The sequence below is a fragment of the Panthera pardus genome, unplaced genomic scaffold, assembly GCF_024362965.1.
Source record: "Panthera pardus isolate Hobbes unplaced genomic scaffold, ASM2436296v1 HiC_scaffold_17, whole genome shotgun sequence".
NCBI classification, from domain to species: Eukaryota; Metazoa; Chordata; class Mammalia; order Carnivora; family Felidae; genus Panthera; species Panthera pardus.
Genome location: NW_026526732.1, coordinates 92,609,322 through 92,632,345, shown reverse-complemented (window position 1 = coordinate 92,632,345; position 23,024 = coordinate 92,609,322). Strand labels below are relative to the sequence as shown.

Below are 23,024 nucleotides of genomic sequence, written 5' to 3'. Positions count from 1 at the left end.
AAGGTAATGGGTTAAATAGATGATGGGGATTAAGGAGAGCACTTGTGATGAGCATCAGGTGATGTATGGAAGTGTTGAATGACTATATTGTATACCTGAAACTAATATTACCCTGTATGTTAACTAACTGAAATTTTAATAAAACTTAAAAAACAAACACAAAATAAAATCTTGAACAACTACAAAAATCATGATATTCAATACAATTGTATGGAAGAGTAGAGGAGTACTTGGGTTTAAGCAAGTAAGTACTTGGGTTAAGGATACTGGGAATATTCTGCTTAAGTTGAATGATGGGTGCATATATGTTCACTTTACTATTTAAATATCATGTATATAAAATAACTGAATCAGTAAATGTAGTCTCTAACCTGTTTGACAGATCCACGCAGGTTCCATTATTTTTGCAAGGTCTAGAAGAACACTCATTTGTATCAAGATCACATAGAGGTCCAGAAAACCCAGGTCTGCAAATACATCTTTTAAACAAGACATTTAATGACTCCATTAATATAAACATACAAAGTCAAAGCTTCAAATAATTGTAGCATGGCAAACTGTTAATAACCAGAAATGTTGTTTAACTGAAATTATAAACATGGATATATTTAGATACATCTAGATGCATAAACTTGAATCCATATATTTTGGGGTTTTCTGTACCTGAAATTGTTGACTCCATCTTCGCAGTCACCATAATTCTGGCAGGGAAGAGAGAAGCACTCATTCACATTAATTTCACAATGTTCACCCTCAAATCCTGCAGAAAAATGAGATGGATATAGATGAGCAATCCTCACTTTAGAGTGTGAAAATCAGTCAGTGGTAAAGAGTCTGGAGAATATGCTCTTAGTGGAAGTTTACGGGAAAAAAGAATTAAATAAAGAAAGAGAAAACACCTCATCTATGGCCTCTCATATAACTCTATTTCACATAACATATGAATAAAATTATGTTAGTTTCTAATTAATGAGTTCAAATGAAAGAATCAGGGGAGGAATATTTTACTCAATCCTTTGGGAAAGTGGGGTCGTTGCTAATGTTGCTGTTGTTTTAAGGTATTTAAATGTTTGAACAAGAAGAACTGAAACAATCTGGGAAGGAAATGAATTAATGTGATGGCTGATCTTAACATAAAATTGAGCTTCAGCAATCAAATTTATTCAAGGCAGTTAGCAGATGAGGCAAATTATTTAATTACTTTCCATATCCAAGTGATTCAAAGAAAACAAATTATTTTGATCCATAACTACATAATCAGTCATCCATTTAAACACATGCCAGTTATTTTTTTTAAAAAACAAAGAACATGAAAAAAAATGTACAGAATTATGAGAGGCACTTGTAATTATTTCAACACTTGCGCCAGAAAAAAAATCAGTATATCACTTTTTAAAATGCATTTAATATTTTAATATTTATGATGACAATTTAAACAATTATTTCCATAGTTCTATATTAACTAGGTAAATTGAAATATAGTCTTATACTCATTTTTCTTGCTAATATTTTTGTAATACTAGTTAGAGAATGTATGAAACAAGAGGATTTTCCTTTATCTTACTTTTCCAGTGCTATAACTAAGTGCCAAATAATTGCAAATTTCTGACATTACAAATGACAATATCTACTCAGATTTTTTAGTTTCAAGAACATGTCATTCAAGTTGTTCTATAAAACCTGTAATTTTTATTGGCATATAGGCTAGGATCTCAAAGAGCATGATCTAGGGACCCATGAATGGCCATCTTCCTACCACAGTTCTATCTCATAAAGTTTCTCCTCCTCTTTCTATCTTCAAATATCTCTTCACGTTGAAAGTTTCAAATCATTTGTAATATCAGCATGGAGATGACATAGCACTGCTTCTTTGGTCTCTATTTCTACTATCATGATCTTTTAGCTTCAGCATCTACTGCTGAGTGGAATGTCCTCTACACTTCCCCATTTACAGTCCCAGGAGAGAACATGGGCTTGTCCTACTTTATCCTTTCATGTCGTGCTATTAGCCATTGCCATTCTCTGTGGTGTCTACCACCAAGTCAAGTGGCAAACCTGCTTCTACTTGGAAGTTTGGAAAGCTGGTATTACCTCTTATAAAATCTGGCTGCTTTTAGGTGGGAGATAATATGGAAACTTAAACATTACTTAATCCAAAAGAAGGCAAGAGTAAAAAGGAACAAAGTAGAGATATGGTACCATAGAAAGTAGAAAACAAATAGCAAGATGATTCATTTAGAGCCACTATACACCAATATTTATATCAAATGTGGTTTAAAAAAAACACTTCAATAAAAGGCAGTGACAGCCAGGCTAAATAAAACAACAGAACCAACTACATGATTTCTAAAAGAAATTCACTTTAAATATAGAGATGACAATAGGTTAGAAGTAGAAAGACAGAATAAAGATGCACTATGAAACACTTATCAGAAGAAACCTACAGTGCCTATGTGTCTAGCAGATTAGGTAGTCTTTAGTACAAGCATCATTATTAATTTGTCCTATTTTTTTCTTACTCAATTATCAAAGCCTACAAGTTAAGTTCTGAAGTTTCATGCTTACAATTTCATTCATGTACTAGGTTTGTATTGTCAGTATTAAAAATAAAATTAAAAAGAGTTATTTCCAAGTTAATACGGTTCTCCTAATTTTAGGTAAGCAAGGGTATCATTCCAACACATTTCACCATTCATCAATCAATCCAATAATGCTATCCTATTTAAATTGTAACTGTTATAGCATAGTTATAAATAACATAATAAGCTTTTTTTAACGTATATATGTAAAAAAAGTTAAAGATTTAGAACAGTGGATGCATTACACTATTCCTACTTCAAGCATGACTAGCTTTCTCTAGGAGGTAGAGTCTTCTGACACTAAGCTGTTTCTTAGAAGTGTTCGTTTGAGGCACTGGAACTCAGAGGCATTGGCTAGCTAGAGAAGTGGTGCCAGTGTACCTCCCTGAGTTCAGCTGGGCTGATAAATCAGAAGAACATTCAGAACCTGGAAACTCAGGCAGCTCACAGAATAACCTTGTGCTTGTGATTTTGCCTTATTCATTTAGTTTGACATTTCTGAGATGGAGCTTTGTTACCAACCAGCAACATGTCAATGGGTTGAGGAAATTAGATTGCTACAATTCAATAGACATTGGGAGAAAGAAATAAAGTAGACACAGAGTGCATTTAAAATAAACTGAAGCTTTGCTAAGAAAGCTTGTGTTTGGGGGGTTTAAAGGAGAAAAATGTATATATACTTAGTCCTAAACTATACTTTCCATAGTCCTTGGTGTTAGAAGCAGATATTCATTCGTGTGAAGGGTATTTGTTTTGAATATATGCAGTGACAACTAAAAGTCTGTCAAAACTTTATAAGTACAGTTAATTCATTCCATGCTACTCTCCAGTTATTTATCCCTATCCAGACTATTAAGCTGACTCTATTAACTGCAATAGGGTTTTTTATACACAAACTGATTTTCTTATAATGTCTTGCCTATACATTGTCATAGAGAATGCATGTGACTAATCAATAAATATTTTTACATTTTCTCATCCTCTAAAGCATAATGGTAAGTTACTAAACTTACTGTTCATGTTTAGGAGCCAAATCAGTGTCAACTATAGGCATAATCTTTAAAATCACTTAATATTTTCTCATTTCTAAAAAAAATCGTTTTCACATGATTCTTTAGAGGGGATATCATAGATTATTTTTTTTTAATGTTTTTAACGTTTATTTATTTTTGAGACAGAGAGAGACACAGCATGAACGGGAGAGGGGCAGAGAGAGAGGGAGACACAGAATCCGAAGCAGGCTCCAGGCTCTGAGCCATCAGCCCAGAGCCCGATGCGGGACTCGAACTCACGACCATGAGATCGTGACCTGAGCTGAAGTCAGACGCTTAACCGACTGAGCCACCCAGGCGCCCCGGGGATATCATAGATTAAAGTACATTAACAATAGTTCGATTTTCGTGAAACTCTATTAAGAAACATTTTGTTATTCAGGGCTATACCTTGACAACTCTCCCATTAGAAGTAATACCACTTGGAACTAGGAATGAAAGTAAATAGGGGGAAAACTAGAGCATATCTTTTATGTATTCAATAAGTTAGTGTTAAAATCATACATTTTAAAATAAAAACTAAAAATATTAAAAGTTAATGATTTTCAAAAGCATTAGAAAGACATTATTTTTCTTTTTTCTTTCTTTTTCCGAGAGAGAGAGAGGGCATATAAGTGGGGGACAGAGGCAGCAGAGAGAGAGAGACAGTGAGAGAGAGAAAGAGAGACAAAGAGAAAGAGAGAGAGAATCTTAAGCAGGTTGCATTTTCAGCACTAAACCCTATGTGGGGCTCGACCCATGACCCGAGCCAAAATCAAGAGTCTGACACTCAACCACCAGAGCTACACAGGTGTCCCTATATTTTTATTTAAAAATTTTAATTTATCTAGATTTTAAAACTTTATGAAAACAACTACAACAAAAAAGATATCTTTCTCTTGGCAAGTCAGAATTTTTTTTTAAATATTGTTTTATTTTTATTTTAAAACAATATTAATACAAATATTAGCATTGTCTTGAAAAATTAACCAACTATTACAAAACAGTTGCATTTAACTCTATGAAATAGAAAAGACAGAACTAATTTCTAGTAGGCTTAATATGGTTTTAACACTGATTTTAAGAAAATTAAAAAAAAATGAGTATAAAAGCTGAAATTTTCTTTAAAAATTTTTGATGTTTTAATTTATTTTTGAGAGAGAGACACAGAGAGTTGGAGAGGGGCAGAGGGAGAGGGAGACACAGAATCTGAAACAGGCTCCAGGCTCTGAGCTGTCAACACAGAGCCCAACACGGGGCTCGAATTCATGAGCCATGAGATCATGACCTGAGCTGAAGTTAGATTCTCAACCGACTGAGCCACCCAGGAACCTCTTAAAGCTAATATTTTAAAATACAATAAATTATTGACATGTTTTTAAAGTTAACTAGCAACAATATATATTTTCTCTGAAGAATTTCCCCAATATAAATATCTACAGCTCTTTAAACCTAATAGATACATGCTACCAACATAAGCACATATTTTTAATTCTCAAAAAGAGTAATTTTTAATTTAGACAAACTATATTGTCAAGTGACACATTTATTTGGTGCTTGGAATTATACACCTCAGGTAACATGGCATTACGTAGTAATTGTATATGTGTTGGAGTAATAGACACATTTGAATGTAACTACTTGCTTCCTCTGGTACTACAAATCCATCATGCTTAGAATCCCAATTGTAAATCGACAGTACATGTAAATGATTTGATTCTTCCTTCCACTGTGATATTTTACAAGTACTCTTTGCCACATTCTAATCCTTTGTAAAGTGTCATTTTAAAAAACTTTTGCTCTGGGGCACCTGGGTGGCTCAGTTGGTTAAGCCTCTGACTTCAGCTCAGGTCATGATCTCAGTTGGTGAATTCGAGCCCCACATCAGGCTCTGTGCTGACAGCTCAGAGCCCGGAACCTGCTTTGGATTCTGTGTCTCCCTCCCTCTGCCCCTCCCCAGTTCACACACTCTCTGTCTTTGTATTTCAAAAATCAATAAACATTAAAAAATTAAAAAAAAAAGAACTTTTGCTCCTTTCACCTTGGAGACATATGGATGAAGTGGGTACATTTGGAAACTAAGCCCTGTAAATTAAAAGTAGTGGATAAGGTGGTGTCCTTGCCTACAAACCAAGATATAATTCAAAGTAGAAAGATAAAGAAGCTTTCCTAAAGAGAGTATGAAAAACAAAATATACTTTAAGCTGAAATGATTTTAGGTCTCCCACGGTACACACACATACTAATAACTCCACTGTATGCTGTACTCATTTTATCCACATGCATTTTATCTATAGTCATCTCTACCTCTGTATCGTAACCCTCATGCCATTCTTATATTTCATTTCTACCAGTCTGAAGTTGAACTGCATTTGTTCAACCTCTTGAACTTTATTAGCTCTTTCCCTTTACTATATGCATTAGAAATCACTCTTTTGATCACATACAATATAAACAAAAATACTAAGCTAGATAGAAGGAATGGCATTTGCTGGAAGGATGCCCCATAGTCTGTAGAATTTATAAAAGAACCATAGGAACTGCCAGGATGAGTTATTCTTTCACAAACACTTCTCTCCTAGTGAATTCAGATCTCCATGTGAAGAGAACATGGAGTTGGCTGCATCCACTGAAAAACTCTGGAAAAAAGAAGAAGCCTCTTTCCTTAGTGTCAATTCCAAGGAAGGGCTCTCAGTGCCAATATTCCAGTCCCATGCTGATGTGGATCAATCATAATTGCCAGAGAGATGGAATTTTCTATCTCTCTTAGCTTGAGCTCTTCCAAAATAAGAATATGAGATAATAATATGTACTCAGGTAGCTTATTTGAGAGGTGATCCCAGGAATTCCTGCAAGGGAGTGGGGAGATAAAACAGGGGAGAGAGGGGCTTAATGAGTAGGCTACTGTGACGGGCAATGAAGGCTCCAAGGCTGCTGGGGATCCTCTTATGAATCATGTGGAACATAACTCAGAGCTCTCACACTCCATAACAACCTTTGCATCTACAAAGTAGGAACGTGGTACTTTAATGGTTAGTTAATTTATGTGTCTTTCCTTGAACTTAAGTTCCTTGAGGGTGTGTCTTTGCCATGCTTAATTTCCCCAGAACCTGTTGCAAGACTTGACACATGGTAGGAAATCAATATGTGTTTGTTGAATCAGTTAATAAAGAATACAATTTTTAGATTTCTAGAACCCTACCAACATCTATTAGCAAGATTGGGCAGAGCATAGTTCAGAGAGACAAAAAAAAAAAAAAAAAAAAAAAAAAAAAAAATATATATATATATATATATATATATATATATATATATATATATAGCATAAATGTTGAGGTAAGCTAATTGATTGCATACTAAATCACCAAAACCTAACACTTTATATAAGGTACCTAAAGTAACCCATTTGTTTCCAGGAATCTTGAAGAATCATATTTGTCTTTCTATGTGCTATTTTTATATTTATTAAAGCACTTATTTTTTTTTTACCACAGAAATTATTTAAACAAATAAGATTAGATACAAAACAAACCTGTATTGAATTGTTACTAGTAGACACCTTTCTATCTACCTATTTTTCACTAGAAAATGGTGAATGTTCATAGGGATAAAGTTAACTTACCTCAGTTCTAAACAGAAGACAAAAGCACTGCCTTTACTTTCTCTTGCAAAACATGATCACCATAGTTCTGGTGTTTTACTACACTTATAATTTTTAAGTTGCTCACACTGTACCCAAATGGATTAGATTGTTTTGACTCTAAGTTTCAATCACACTAACCAAAGTAGTTTACCTGGTAAGCATTCTATTTGGGATGAATCATAGTATCAGTTTTTCTAGTTGCTGTTCTTCAGAGTGAATTTTAATGCCATTTATAATTTAGTTATCTAGTACATAGTCACATTACTACTCTGGCTTTGAGGTTTTATTTATATTCATATTTAAATTGTGATAGACCATACAGACTGAGTAAAAACTGTGAACAGAATTTCAAAAACGCATATGCTGAACTCCAAGACCTTAAGCCTTAAATCTCTTTCCTCATGATACCCTATATCCTAGGCACTTAGCAAACACTAACAGCTTGCAAAGAATTCCAGTGGAGCTTCTAAATCCTGTATCTATATATGAGGTTAAGTCTTGGAATTCTTCATGGTTTTAAATTTCAGTACTTTTATTATTTTGTTTGTTTGTTTTAAGTTTATTTATTTTGAGAGAAAGAGAGAGAGTGTGTGCGAGCAGGGGAGGTGAGAGAAAGGAGACAGAATTCTAAGAGAATCCTAATCCTGCTCTATCAGTCCAAAGCCCAACATGGGACTCAATCTCTCAAGAACTGTGAGATCATGACCTGAGCTGAAATCAAGAGTTGGATGCTTAACAGACTGAGGTACCCAGGTGGCCCTTAAATTTCAGTACTTTCAAAATTGAATTTGATCAGAATATTTTCCTTAAAAAAATAGTATGATGCCTTTGACGTAGATACTTTTTCAAACAACAAGTATTAAAGTAACTCAGGGCATAGTGTCTAAGCTATTCCACAGTCACCCTCTTTTTAATATTTTGAGGTAGTTTTTTAAAGCAATGTCACAGGCTTCAGTATGATATGCTACAGAGGTTGAAGTATTAAAGGGAATAGTGAGTAAACATTTTTTACAGTAGTTAGATCTCATTTACAGAAACTTACTCCTACATTTCCTTAGGTTTCAAAAAAAATTTCAGTTTCAAATACATATATATATATATATATATACACACACACACACACACACATACATGTATACATAAATATATATATGAAGCAAAATAGTTTAGAAACGATGTACACTTCAAATATCTCTTTGTGCTGAATCACAGTTAGAAACACATGATTCGTTGTGCCAGCCCACTACTCTGTCCAAAGCATTGATTTCAGTGCTCATATCTCTCTTAAACCCTTAAGTAGAACGATGAATTTTCAAGAAAAAAAATAAACCAACAAGATTTTACTAATATACAAGATGAAATAAATCCAAATTGTCCTCAAGATATTTTTGTGATGTTCATGAGGTTAGAAAATATTATTACTAATATGATAGTTGATAAGGTTTTATGATATCTCTGAACTTATTTTTCCTTCATCCCTCAACAGGAAAGGAATCTCACTAGATTATATAAATTCATTAAGTACATCTGTGAATTACAAATAAATTGTCAAAAAATTTATATGGAAAAAAATAACATGCCCCCAAAATATACCTGTCTTGTAGAAAACTGTCTTTGGCAAAAATAGAGGAGGTTTTATTTTAATAGAGGAAATAGGCTACTGCCTCTCAATAAATATTATCCATTACTTCTATTCTGAGAATATATTAGTAGGCTAAGTAAAGCATCACAGAGTAATCCTGCTAAATAAATCAGCTCCTCCCTTGCTACTGAATAATATTTCATAAAGTTTCATACTCAACATTTATTAAAAGGAAAATTCTTCATTTAAATTATTTACTTTATAATTACTGAGGGTTTCAGGGTATTAGGTGTTCCCCTCACATTTTTTCCTATCTTGCTTTTCCTGAATCATTCCTGCAAACATTTATCCATATACCTTATATGCCCATATTATTTGTTTTATACAGCCCATGTCATTTTTGCAAAAACAATTGCTAATGGCTTTCCACTTTGTAGTTCCAATCCCTCCTAAGGTCCAGAAGTTTCTGTCATGTATGTACATTCAAGGACTTGCCTCTATATCCTTACAATAGATTTTCTTATACATCAGAAATTTCTAGAGGTTTCATAAAAACAAACAAAAACAGCTTTGACTAAGATACCAATTAACTGGTACAGTCTAAGCTGACCTTTTGGGACAGAAGAGTAAAGAAGCACTATCCTTAATTTTAATAAACATCTATTCTAGTAGAATCGGTAACAAGGAAAGAGACATGAACCCATAAGTTGGCATTAGAAAATAACTAACAGTTGTAGGCTTTTATACACAACATGGTTTTTATATTGTGCTTATGACAAACACATTCCAGTTATAATGACAATGTGCTAGTTTTATGATAGAAGCATTCCTGCTGAAGATAGTAATAGCCTTTGAGTAGTCAGCAATACATGAGCAGTAAACATTTATGCAGATCACCTAATCAGATCACTAATCAGATTTCTTTCAGTTACATCTGAAGAGATCCCAATCAAGCACCTTGAATAACTTGATATGACCCAGAAAGCCGGAAGTTACTCACTTCAGGAATAGCTGGATTTGGAGCTCCAATAATGTCTTTTGTGATCTGCCCGTCCTCTATCCCTTTCATAGGCTCTATTTTAGCGCACAAAGTAGCCACAAGAGTCACATGATACTGGCTTAGCAACCACAGCAGACATAAATGGTGTTCATAGATCCCTCCAGGAGGGAAGTTACAGTGAAGCATTTGATTACCCTAGATTCTATCTATGCTCATTTCTAACTAACTGCTATTGTAAGGAACACTACATGGACAAAATTCAAGAAAAAGAAGCTATTAACAATAGGAGAAGATTTCTTAAAAAACAAAAAAAAAGAGCCCAAATCTATGAAGTTTTGCCTTTCCCTCACCCACTCCCCCTGGCCCCCCAACATCATGCTATTTAAGTTAACTTTTTAGATTATTTCTGTGGTCTGTTTATATACCTATATTTGGAGTCAAATACTCCCCCATCTCCAATGTATATATGTAAGTTTTCTCTCACCCATTTTTAGGGAGTCATAATACCATAAAAACAAAATAAACCAAACAGACAAAAAAGTGAAATATAACATTAAAACAAATATAGGCTCTTACCTTCTCTACACACACAATAATGATTTCCATCAACCAAAGTCAAGCACGTTGAGTTGTTTCTGCAAGGGTCACTGAGTGGATCACAGGGGTTATAGTGTTGATGGCAAAATTTTCCAGTATAAAAGGGTGGGCACAGGCATACAAAGTGCCCAGGAATGGAAGACTCATGACAAAGAGCTCCATTCATGCATGGGTCAGAGTCGCATTCATTTATTTCTTCACTACAGTTTTGTCCAGTCCATCCAGGTGTACACTCACAGCTGAAATGAAATTTTAACAAGTATGAACAGCTGTTTCAAATGTATTCTTTGAATTTTGAATGTATTACTACATTGAACTAATTTGTAGTATTTTTATTTATAACAAGATTAATAAACATAGTTTAGAAACATCGTTTACCTAATTTCCTGAGACAATTCAATGTATAATACGGCAAAACTGACTACAATGGCAAAGATAAGATTTAAGAAGCATTTTCTAACGTGGTAGGCCATTGACACAGATCAGAGAACAACAGCACTACCAATTTCAATTTTGGCAACTATTGAGTTTAATTACCAATTGACAAAATTTCCTCAATTATTTCTTTTATGCAAAATAATTTTCACTGTTTATAAGCCTGAGATGATATTTATGCAATGTCTTTAGCAACATGTGACTCTTATAATCCCCAGAGTATTTATAACAAGGTGTTCCCTTATGCTAAGCAAGTTTTTCATCTCACTTTTGCATGCTTTTAAGAACATCTTTCCTACTAATATTTGAATAATGTGGGAAAACTGAAGAGAAAGCAAATCACTAAAAAGTGAAGCATTTGGATCTTATCTGTACCTTCCAGACTCTAGCTAGGTCTAACCCTCAACCATCTGGCATCTGTCATTCTCTCAGAAACTTTTGAGTTCAAATAGCAATTTAACCAAACATCTTCCATCAAACTAGGCTAATTCTTTTCCTAAGAGGAGGAGGATTCTAACAGAGCAGAAAAAATGTTTGTCCATGTAATGTATTATTCAAACAAGGGAAATGGACAGGAAATGAATGGAGTAATACTGAAACCTGCCAATATGGAATGAATGGGAGGATTGTCCACCAACAGGTTGAGTGGAAGTCAATCAAAAACTGTGTGCATGTTCAGAGAGCGAGAGCACTCAAGTTAGTCTATGGGCAAGGTAGAGCTCTAAATCTAAAGTAAATGTGTTATTTGGCAAGTGACAAATCATGAGACAAGGCATAGAGGATATTAGAAGAATTATTTTCAGAAAAACATTTTTTACTGATATATTAAATATTTAAAATAACTTGAAAAGAATATTATATTCCTGAAATATTTAACTTGCTTCATGATAAAAAACATCTTGCTAAAAAAGAGAGATAGAATAGGGGAAAAAAAGAGGACAAGGAAACAAGGAAGGGGAAGGGGAGAAGGAAGAAAAGAAAGAATAAGTTATCTCATTTGCACTATGTTAATAAATACAGAATATACCAATATAGTGAGAGGAAATAGTTGAATGATTGGCTTGTACCATTTGAAATGAATTGAAAATGAATTCTAAATAGATATAATACTCATTGAAATAAATACTAAAATGAATAGGGGGAAAGATAGCTTTAGGCATAATTGACTAATAATATGTTTACTAGTTTAATAAGATTGAATACAAACTAAAAAAAAGTGGAATTTACAGCTGTTTTTTAAGTTGGTAGTGTGCATAAAGTTACTGCTACAATGCAAATTGAGTATTTATTTGTAAGGTATGTTTACAAGGCAAACCACAACTGAAACAATCTGTAACTCTGAAATGTAAAAATATATCTATGAATATGCTATTTCCTTAGAATGAGTAAAAAATGTGGATGTTTTATTTTCTCTTCTAAAAGGAAATGACATTATTTTCTTGACTATATATCCTGGTTTGCCTAGATAGTCCTGGCTTAGGCCTATTGTTCCAGTACAATGATTTACATGGTACCCTTTGATTTAACAAAAGTGTCTAAAGTGCTTTTGTCTTCATTTTTGATTATACTATTAAGAAAAATGAATGTTTTCCAAAAAAGACTATACTCTCAGTTATTTTCTAATCCTGCATATGATTTCATCTTGCTCTAAAATTTGTCTGTCATACCTTTGAAAAATGTGTCCCATATACGACCTTATATTATAAACATTTCCATGACTAGCCTCCATTAATTAAACTTCTGGCTCCTCATTGTGATTCTGAATCTCTATATTCTCATGTACATAACATATGTTGAAAATATTATAAATATTGATGGATATATGGTCTTCAGTTGGAATCATATAGAGTTATCTGAATTCTTTCACTTGGGAAATTGAGGATCAGAGAGTTTATTGAAATTGGTAATCTCCAAGAATTATTATAAAGATAATATAATGAGTAAAAAGCATACATGATGCCTGACATCAATATTGCCTACTCACCCATGGTGGCCTCTAGGTGCTGTCACAGAATTAAAAAAAAAAAAAAAAAAATATATATATATATATATATATATATATATATATATGCTTATATGCATATATATATATGCATCCTATTTATATATATATATGCTTATATGCATATATATATATATATGCATCCTATTTATGCTTAAATGAAATATGCATCTCAACAATGAGAAGTGCTTCAATTTCTAGTGGTACTTTTCACTTATTTGTCAACCACATCTTATTTTAAAATGGCCAAATATAGTATTCAATTGGATATCTCCAATAAAGCTTTGAAATAGGTAGAAAAATGTATTTTTTTATTCTCACTTTATAGATGAGACAGTCAGAAGTGCGAAGGATAAAAGTGACTTATCCAAAATCACCTGGTTGGCAACTTGAGATCTGAAGCCCAGACCTCTTCCTTCAAGGTTCCCTCTTTTCTTTTTTTCTTTCTTGCAGGTTTCAAATCCATTATAAGAATATCCAAGATGTTGTGTAATAATATTAAGTATAATCAAATCCCAATACAATAGCTTCAGTGAATTTATTTAAAGTAGCTTTACTTCTAAAGTGCTGTTGCATAAATATTTATCTTTTTCTTTTTCTTGTATTCCTTCATGAGTACATAATTTCAACTTGACTAAAAGAGTTCCCTGTGAGAAACCAATAATGTTTGAATATTTAACATATGTGCTGACTGTTTGTTTTATCTTCTCACATAACAGGTGGCTCAAAATTTCATGTGGTGTCCTTACAAGGATCAAATCCTCAGGAAAGCATCTGGCTATATGTCAACAGGACTGATGATGCCAAGGTGAGGCCTCTGGAGATGAATGGATATTTGCAGAAAATAAAGTTCTAAAGAACAAAGGCACTATTTACAACTAACAGACCTATACATTTATATATTTGAATCTGCTTTTATACATATCAGAGAAACTAGTCTGATGAATGGAAAAACATGTTTTATGTGAGAGCTTCAGTCTGGTTTTTAGCTTGTACTATGAAATAATTTCTGGATTCAGTATGAACTGGCAGGATTCTCCAAACTCACAGCTAGAAGCAGGATTTTTATGGATTGAAAAACCAAACAAGCAAAAACATGTACTCTGTGACTTTTTGAGGATATGATTTCTAGTAATAAATACTCAAAAACTAATTTAGTGTATACTTAAAAGTAGATTAATATGTTCTAATTTGCTGTCTTCCTTAGTGAGATAACCAAAAATTCACTGGCATAAAATACAATGAATTCAATGAATTTTCTTCTAAGTAAGAACAACATTTAAATTCTTAAATGTTGATTTAAACTACCGAAGCTAGGGGGCGCCTGGGTGGCTCGGTCGGTTAAGCGTCTGACTTCGGTTAGGGTCATGATCTCGCGATCCGTGGGTTCGAGCCCCACGTCGGGCTCTGTGCTGACAGCTCAGAGCCTGGAGCCTGTTTCGGATTCTGAGTCTCCCTCTCTTTGACCCTCCCCCGTTCATGCTCTGTTTCTCTCTGTCTCAAAAATAAATAAAAAACATTAAAAAAAAATTTAAACTACCGAAGCTAAGAATAGAAAATAAAGTAGATGTCATTGTTACAAAACAGGACAAAGGAATATTCATGAAAAATATCATTAGCTTAAATAATCTTAGTAGATTCCCATTTCTAAATATTAACCATTCTATATGCTTACCTTATCAGAAATATTGATATCCAATGATTAAATAATATTTGGCAATATTTATGTATGTTTGTTTTGTATAAGTATACCAGCTTTTTTGGCTGTAAACTTATAAATACAAATCTAACAGTATACATAACTTAAAAGAGTCTTCTTATATGAATTAATTCACTTATTCTTTGTTGCGGCCACTATTTTGATGCAAAATAAAATCCCAATTGAAACTAGCAGGTGAAAAAGAAATAGTAATAATATAAGTAATAAAATAGAATTGTTATCTTTGTTAATGTCTTAAAACGTTGAGGGCACATAAAAAGGAAGAAATTTAAAAAATACAGGCTATCAGCTAAGTCATTCACTTTGTATTTTATTGTTTTATCCATTCACCTGTTGTTCATATGTAGTTATCTCATCAGGTATACCTTAACAAAACCACATTAATAATGAACTCTAAGATATTCACTACTATACTTTTAGCCACTGCAATCCTCTTGCAATAAAATGTGGAAAACCATTTAGCTCACTTAGACTGGTAAAATTTGTGTCAAATAAACTATTTTATTAGTAACAATAAAAAACAAGAAAACGGGTTCAAAAACCATTCTGAAGAGCATCATGCGAGTGTAAAGATGTAAAACATAAGAAGATTGTATATGGGTGGAATGAACAATTGGAGCGGCCTAAAAAGTTATAGCAAGGCAAGACTGAACAACAGCAACGACAGTGAAACTAAGTTATTTTACATTCTACCCTTGAAGATATTTAACACTTTCGTTTTGTTTTTAAGTATGGTAGTGACACAATCAGATTGCTCTAGAGTAGAAGATGGATAAATGGGGAGAGCTTGGTAGCATGAATATCATTTAGGAAGCTATTGTTTTATTGTTGATAAGAGATTATGAGGATCTAAGCCAAGACATTAATTAGTTATACCATATTTAAAGTACATTTCTGATGTAGGTTTGAGAAAATTTGGACAATGATTAGTGTAAGTTAATGAAGCAGAGGGAGTAATGGGGGGTTCTTGGTTGATTTTAGCTTATTTATATTATTTTAGAAAGGTAATGGTGATTACCTTTAGGTGAAATAGGAAATAATACAGAGGATGGCAGAAGATGAGAGGCTACCGATGTTTAATATATAGTTACTTAAATTAACCGCATGATTTAAGACGCTGTCCTATATGTAGTAAGATATTCGAATATGGTACTCTGGAAAAGTTAAAGCTTGTGATAAAAATTCAAGGGCCATTCTAACAAGCATTATCAGGAATAAGTTAGTATCAAATAATTTTAACATTGACCACTTTTAACAAAAATATAAAGCTAATTTATTAAAAATATAGAATAGCACCTCTATATTATGTGATATAATCTTAAATGTTTTATATTGGACCTATATTTTATAAAATATTTATATGGCACAGAATAAGTAGGAAAGGATCATACTAGTCAGATTACCTACAAGCACTTGACTGGTGAAAACAAGTCTTTCTTTTATGTTTTTTTAAGGGTGAAGAGAGGGTAGGTGGAGGGAGGGAAAGAGACAGAGATCCACTCTTTATAATTTGGGATACATACTATTAATCTATTTATAGACAGAATATATAAATCATTTATATATACTGAAAAAATTATTTTCTATACTTAATCTTAAGCAATGTACATTTTGATGTAAATGAACTATTTGGATATTTCCTTGGAATAATTCTATTTAAATTATCTGTACATTTCTAATATTCTACATGATTTAATCTCCTGTGCTGTGTGAAAAGACAGTTGATCAACAGGCTTTTTCACAGTTGTGGAATTCAAGTTGTTGATCAGCATCTCCAAAAATAATTCTAGGCTTTTTCAAGATTCAAAGGATTCCTCATTTCATAGCAAGAAGTTGATGTTCCAGGCAAGCAGAAACACAAAATGCATTGGGTCAAACCTCTAGTAGATTTACATTTAAAACCTAAAGAATCCGGTGAAATGCATGTTGCATTTGGGAGAAAACCCAAAATTTACACATTTAAATCTGGGACTAGAACATAGATCCAACTAAATATTGGATAGTAAAAGCAGATGAACATTTTTGCCATAATGATCATAATATGGAAACTGTAAGAATGTGATATTTGATCACTGAGACAGATGGTCAGATTTTACTAGGGTTTTTAAAGCTACAATAAACATAAGAAAATAATCTTCAAAGTTAAATTAAAAAAAAAGAAAGTGGATTTTTTTAATGACAATCTAAATAAGGTGAAATAAAACGCTTACAAAGAAAGGCTGAATATACCATCCTTTGGGTTTACCTATTGATATAGGGATATGGCTTAATGCTATAAATATGAGGAACATGAATAAGTACATGACTCAACTTCAATCAAAACCTCAGTTCATATATAAAATACATGAATTTAGTATCTTTTTAGGTTTTTTTAATGTGTATTTTTGAGAGAGAGAGAGAGAGAGCGCGCGAGTGAGACAGCATGAGTGGGGGAGGGGCAGAGATAGAGGGAGACACAGAATCTGAAGCAGGCTCCAGGTTCTGAGTTGTCAGCACAGAGACCGATGCAGGGCTCAAACCCATGCACCGAGAGATCATGACCTGAGCTGAAGTTGGATACTCAACCGACTGAGCCACCCAGGCGCCCCATGAATTTAATATCCTTAAATTCTTATACACTATATTTCATTTTTGTGTTTTGACAGGGTGTGTGTATGTTTGTGTGTGTGTGCGTGTGTGTAAAGAAAACAAATTGATGGTGTGTCAGTTTTCCTGAGCAAGTAAGTATTTCTTCTGGCTCTTGGTTTTTCCCAAAATGGGTCCTTTGGACAAGTCAATGTAAGTCTGCTTTTACATATAATTTTCTAAATATTCAGATAAATTTACAGTTTTTATTCTTTAAGTGTTTATCTAAGTATATGCATGCATGTGAATGAGAATGTAGATTATAAAGTATATACACTGTGTTCAAACTGCATTTAAAAATACATACATATACATATATATATATATATATATATATATATATATAGCATTTTAAATACAGTTTGAGAATATATAAAATCTCTACATACATATTTTTTCTTTTAAGTACAATTTGAGTAGGAGACAGACATTTAGAATACAAAATAAAAGGCAGAATGTTATTTAAAGGAACGAAAGTACTGAGATATGGAACTTAAATTTGTGAACATTTTGAAAAATAATTCATAAATGTGCAGTATGTCAGAAGTTTTACAGGGAGAAACATTTTAAAGTCCAAATTTAATAAACGTCAGACTTTAAGTTGCAAAAGAAAATCAACTGAGCAAGCAAAAGCCTAAGTACTTTCATACATTTTGAAAATGTATTATAAGCAAATAGGAAATGAAATAAATCTTTGGTTTGTTGTTGGGAGTAGCAGTATAATAAATGCTATAACTGTTAGAAACTGTGTGTGTGTGTTTGACATATATATGTATCAGGAATTTATACTAATTACTAATTGTACCTTCTTAGTTCTAGGCTGTATGCATATAATACATACAATTGTTTATGAACTATAACACAATTTTGGTTAACTAATGTCAAAAATATGTGAAATAAAAATACTTAAGAGGAAAGCTAATAAGTATTTAGAGACATAAAAATTACTATGGGCCTATTTTTTCATTAAAATTTAAAATTATCCCCTTTAAAATGATCTAGATAATATTCCAAACTGCCTTTTATTTCTTTTTATTTAAAAAAAAAATTTAACGTTTATTTATTTTTGAGACAGAGAGAGACAGAGCATGAACAGGGGAGGGGCAGAGAGAGAGGGAGACACAGAATCTGAAACAGGCTCCAGGCTCCGAGCTGTCAGCACAGAGCCCCACGTGGGGCTCGAACCCACGGACCGTGAGATCATGACCTGAGCCGAAGTCGGACGCTTAACCGACCAAGCCACCCAGGCGCCCCTCTTTTTAAAGGAAGTATTAGATTATAGAAATAAATAAGGAAACAGAGATGAGAAAAGAGGAAAAGGGACAAGGGAAGAAACAGAGAAATCTCATTCAAGGGTCATCTGTCTCATAGGAGCTATGTGGAAGGTATTTATATGTATGATCCTATTTCTTGACTGGCTCCTTCTTGGCACTTGGCTAGTCAATCCTAAGAAACTTTCATAACTTGGTGGTCCATATTAACTATGGAAGAGATTCCAGAATTATTACAGTAAACAGTGGAAAAAGAAATCAAAAGTTCAGAAAAATAAGCATGCTAAACTAAGTATTTTATGTAAGGGCACAAAACCGATCTCGTTCTACTGGAGGATGTGCAGACCACTCTTTTTATTAAAGTGGTTAACACATATGCTTTTCAGAAGAGCATCAGCTTCACTGAGAATCTTAGTGTCAGTCGTCCCTTGAATGATAGAACTGATTATAGGAGATACTATTACCAAAATTAGCTCCTGTAAGAAATAGAGATGATAGGAATGGAGAATTTAAAAGAACCAGGTGGTGACACATAATCTTCAGAACAAGTAGGGCACAATCATAATGATCACCAAGGCTAGTGGGGTAGTAAGGGGGGCCCTGATCCTCAGAGAACCATGGAGACATTTAATAAAACACATTGCCTGTAGGGGCAGGATAGATGAGTAGATAAGGATATTCTCCAATTTATGTAATCAAAATAAATCAAGACTGGATAATTAGGAGGCTGAGGGTAGCCTCTCCAGTTAAAAATGATGATCCTTTGCCCAGTTTTCAGACCTCAAACCCACTTGATTGAAAGAGAGGCCAGGTGCCCTGGAGAAAACACACCATATCACTACAACATATAGTAATGATTCCACCAGCAGGATCTATGGCCATTTACTTTTGTAACTACATTTAGGAGAAAGAATGGCAAACATTTCAAGTATACTGGACTTGAGTTCAACGTAACATTGAAATCTAGGTTTCAGAAGCTTCATTGCCCTAGTTTTAGAATGGAGGAATATGGAAGCAAGGTAATAAATGCACCTGGCCCAGGTGTAGCTCACAGCTAGTTTCACAGGTCTGTTTTCCAGACCCTGAATATATATACCTGAAATGGACTTTTAAGTTGGTAGAACTTTCACACCATTTCTTTGTCTGGAAATTATAATCATAATGAATGCTAATTGGAAGCCATTAAACCTGTCTCCCCACTAAACTCCCACTCTCCAGCCAGAAACATGATTTAAAAAACAAGATATCACCCTATGGGAAAAGCATAAATGGTGCCACCATTGAGGCAAAAAGCAGATCCAGTATTATTTCTCCACTCCATTCACCAGATTGGCCCCTACAAAAAATACATATCACTTTGAAGATGACAACAGACAAGTCAAGCTCAACCAAGTAGTAGTTTATTTGCTTCCATTGTCCTAGATGGCACATTTGACCAAGCAGAGTAACACTGACTGCCTCAGATACACAGTATGTGGCCAAGAATGCAGAAGTCTTTTCTTTTCTCTTCCTATCAGGCAGGAGGCTCAGAAACAGTGTATATCATTTGGAACAGAAAACAGTATACATCTAATGTCTTAAGGCTACATTATCTCTCCCACTGTATTATAATCTGAAGGTAACTGGACTGTCCAGACATTCTTCAGACTGTCACACTGATCCACAATATTTATGACATTATTCATTATTATGTTAATCAAACTGGAAGAGCAATAAATGGTAAATACGATGAAAACTTTGTGAAGATACACATGGTCCAGGCAGTGACTGATAAAATTTATGAAGACTCAAGCTCCCATCACAAAAATGAAGTTGTTAGAGATCCAATGTTATAGAGCATCCTGAGATATCTCTTCAAATATAAAGACAGATTATTTCATCTTCTACCTCACACACTAAATACAAATTAGTGCATCTTATACTACACACCACCAAAAGGGAAGCACAACACTTGGAAGGCCTCTTTGGTTCTAATGGCAGAAACATTGTTCCAACCTACTCACGTAAGGATAGAGATGGCTGGACAGTATACATGAGTCCCAGACCAGGAGAAGACTTGGTAAATGGTTCAGGCCAAAATGCAAGTAGATTTGTCTTTTGCACTAGGAAACTCAACAGGCTCTGTAGTATTAGAGTTATTAGTGGTATTAGTGATGGCAAACCCCAGTAGATGAATTATTACACAGACCCCTATGGTTAGAGCAAAAGACTAAACCCCCATGCCTCCATATGGGACAACTCTATTGGGCCATCCCTGTTCTGGAGTTCCTGGTGGAATTTGGGAGCCTCTGATGTCTTTCCATTGCAATTCATCCTCTGCTTCTGCCCAATTATGCATCTTTATTATGCCCCCAAGTATTCTATTTCAAAAAAAACCTTTATCATGATGTAAATGATGTATAAAAACATTGCACATACAGCAAGGGTACTCCACAATAAACTTCCAACGTAAATTTCCATCTCAGAGTTTGATTCCTGAGGATTCACAGGATGCAACCTGTGATGCATTCACTATGAGTGAGTGCCAAGTGCTTTCACTCTACTTCTAGAAATATACACATGCATGGGCACAAAAATGTGTTTTATGTTCTTTTTTGCTTCATTGTTTATAATAGCAAAAAATCAGAATAATATAAATGACATTAAGAGGGTACTGGTTATATTATCTGGAATAATTAAATAAAATGATATACTTTTGCAAGTAATGAGTTATAAAGATATCCTTTTAAGTTGTCATTAAATAAATACCACTTAAATTCTAATGTAAAATTTTAATTCCTATTATATGTGACATAATGTTTGAATGTATATGCTTCTGGAATTATTGAAAAATTTTAGAAGCTTATAAGAGACAGTAAAGCATACGGAGTAAAAACATGTTATCAGAGGGTCATGTGTTCTGGAGTCAAATGCTATATAGCAGCTGTGTAAACTTGGATAGGTTATACCTCAGAGAATCCATTCTCTAAAAACTGGAACAATAAAATATAATTCTCAGGTAGGGACTATATTAGCCACTACTCATAAAATATTGAGAAGTACCTGAAATACATGAACTCTTTATATGAACCTGAAATCAACTCTTTAAGACTATTATTATTAAATATAACATATTGAACAATGTGTTGAGTAGGAGATGAAAAATTTTTTCCTTAATATAATTCTGTACCAATAACTTTTTCACTTAGATCATGTGATATTCTTAGAATAAAACAACTTCTATTTTCAGTGGCTTGCTTTTTATCTAAATTATGAAGCCTACTTTCATTCTATTGCATGGGCTGCTAACCCATGCTTTTTCTTTTATGTGTTCTATTTTACCTTTTACATATAGAGATCTGTGTGTAGTATTTGCCCATAAAGGTGAATGCATTCCCTTTGGATCCCCTCATTGTCAACCTGGTGGCTGCTCAATCCTTTTAACATCATTCTTTGGAAATCTGATTAAGACACATTTCACTTTTTCTTTGCAGGACATCTCTGTTATTGGGTGACAGCACCAGAAGTCATCATCCATCAATTAACTTTCTGCTTAGCTTGGCATCGTTGCCAAAGTGATGATGTGGATGTGTCCACTTTCCTTGCTGGTACTTCCTTTCTCCTTGGGGAGAAGAGTGCTGCTGTACCAGAGAGAAGCCTCTTTGCCCTGCCTGGTTTCTGCTGCAATAGGCTTTCTACAAATCCTGAAGCCCCCCAGAAGAGCAACTTCTGAATTCAGTTGGCCTATAATGGTAGAAGAGATGCTTGCCTCTATCCCTCACATTTCTAAAATAGAAGATAAAGACTAGCCCTTCTCCAGATTCCTCACCATTATGCTGGAAAGATTGTTAGAACACAGGTCTGCAATTTTATTTATTTGTTGTTTTTTTTTCACTCTGATCCTATCACACTATATGTTGCTAACATCCCTAATATTTCTGGCAAGTGCACGATGCTACTCTCTTGTCACCAGGGTTGATGCTATCTTCCTTCTTAATTTGGCATTGTTCACTTAGAAAGGATGTAGGAAGTGTCAACTTAGATAGTTATGATGAATTTGACATCTTAGTAAGAGTTTTCAGACTACCATGTCATTAGAGGTACCACAAACATAAATTTTTGTCATATGAAGAATTTGAAGCATTTATTGAAAGAAAGTTTATTATTTCTTCACATATGCTCAACAGTAAAATATCTGACTTATTTAGTGATGCAGAGATTGTCTTCTCTAAATATTTTATAGTGACACTAATGATTTCATTTCCTTTTGGGATGCCTTTAGCAGTGAGTAAATGCCAAGTCAAGTTGACTAATCATAGTAGAAAAGTTGTACAGTGAAAATAATAGTCCAAATTTGACACATGTGGGATTGAAATCTGGAAAATTGAACATATCAAGTTGCTGAAAGCATATATTGCTTTCCAGGGCTTGATTGTGAGTAAATGAAAATAAATGATCTTTTAGTGTTTTGTTTTGAGTGCAGACATGTATAAGCTATCAATCAATATGCATATATTCGTTTTGCTCCAAATATGAAAATATATTCTAATTTGAGTATTA

General features: G+C 33.7%; 1 protein-coding gene across 1 annotated transcript in view; it reads right to left on the bottom strand.

Moving 5' to 3' along the window:
- LOC109248239 (protein eyes shut homolog) overlaps positions 1-23,024 on the bottom strand; it is a 301,776-nt gene that overhangs the window by 103,103 nt on the left and 175,649 nt on the right. Inside the window, exons 5-7 of the mRNA XM_053905309.1 lie at positions 10,412-10,671; positions 664-760; positions 372-479 (exon numbers count right to left, since the gene is read on the bottom strand). Of these exons, the coding sequence (XP_053761284.1) occupies positions 372-479; positions 664-760; positions 10,412-10,671 (465 nt within the window). The remainder of the gene's footprint in view (positions 1-371; positions 480-663; positions 761-10,411; positions 10,672-23,024) is intronic.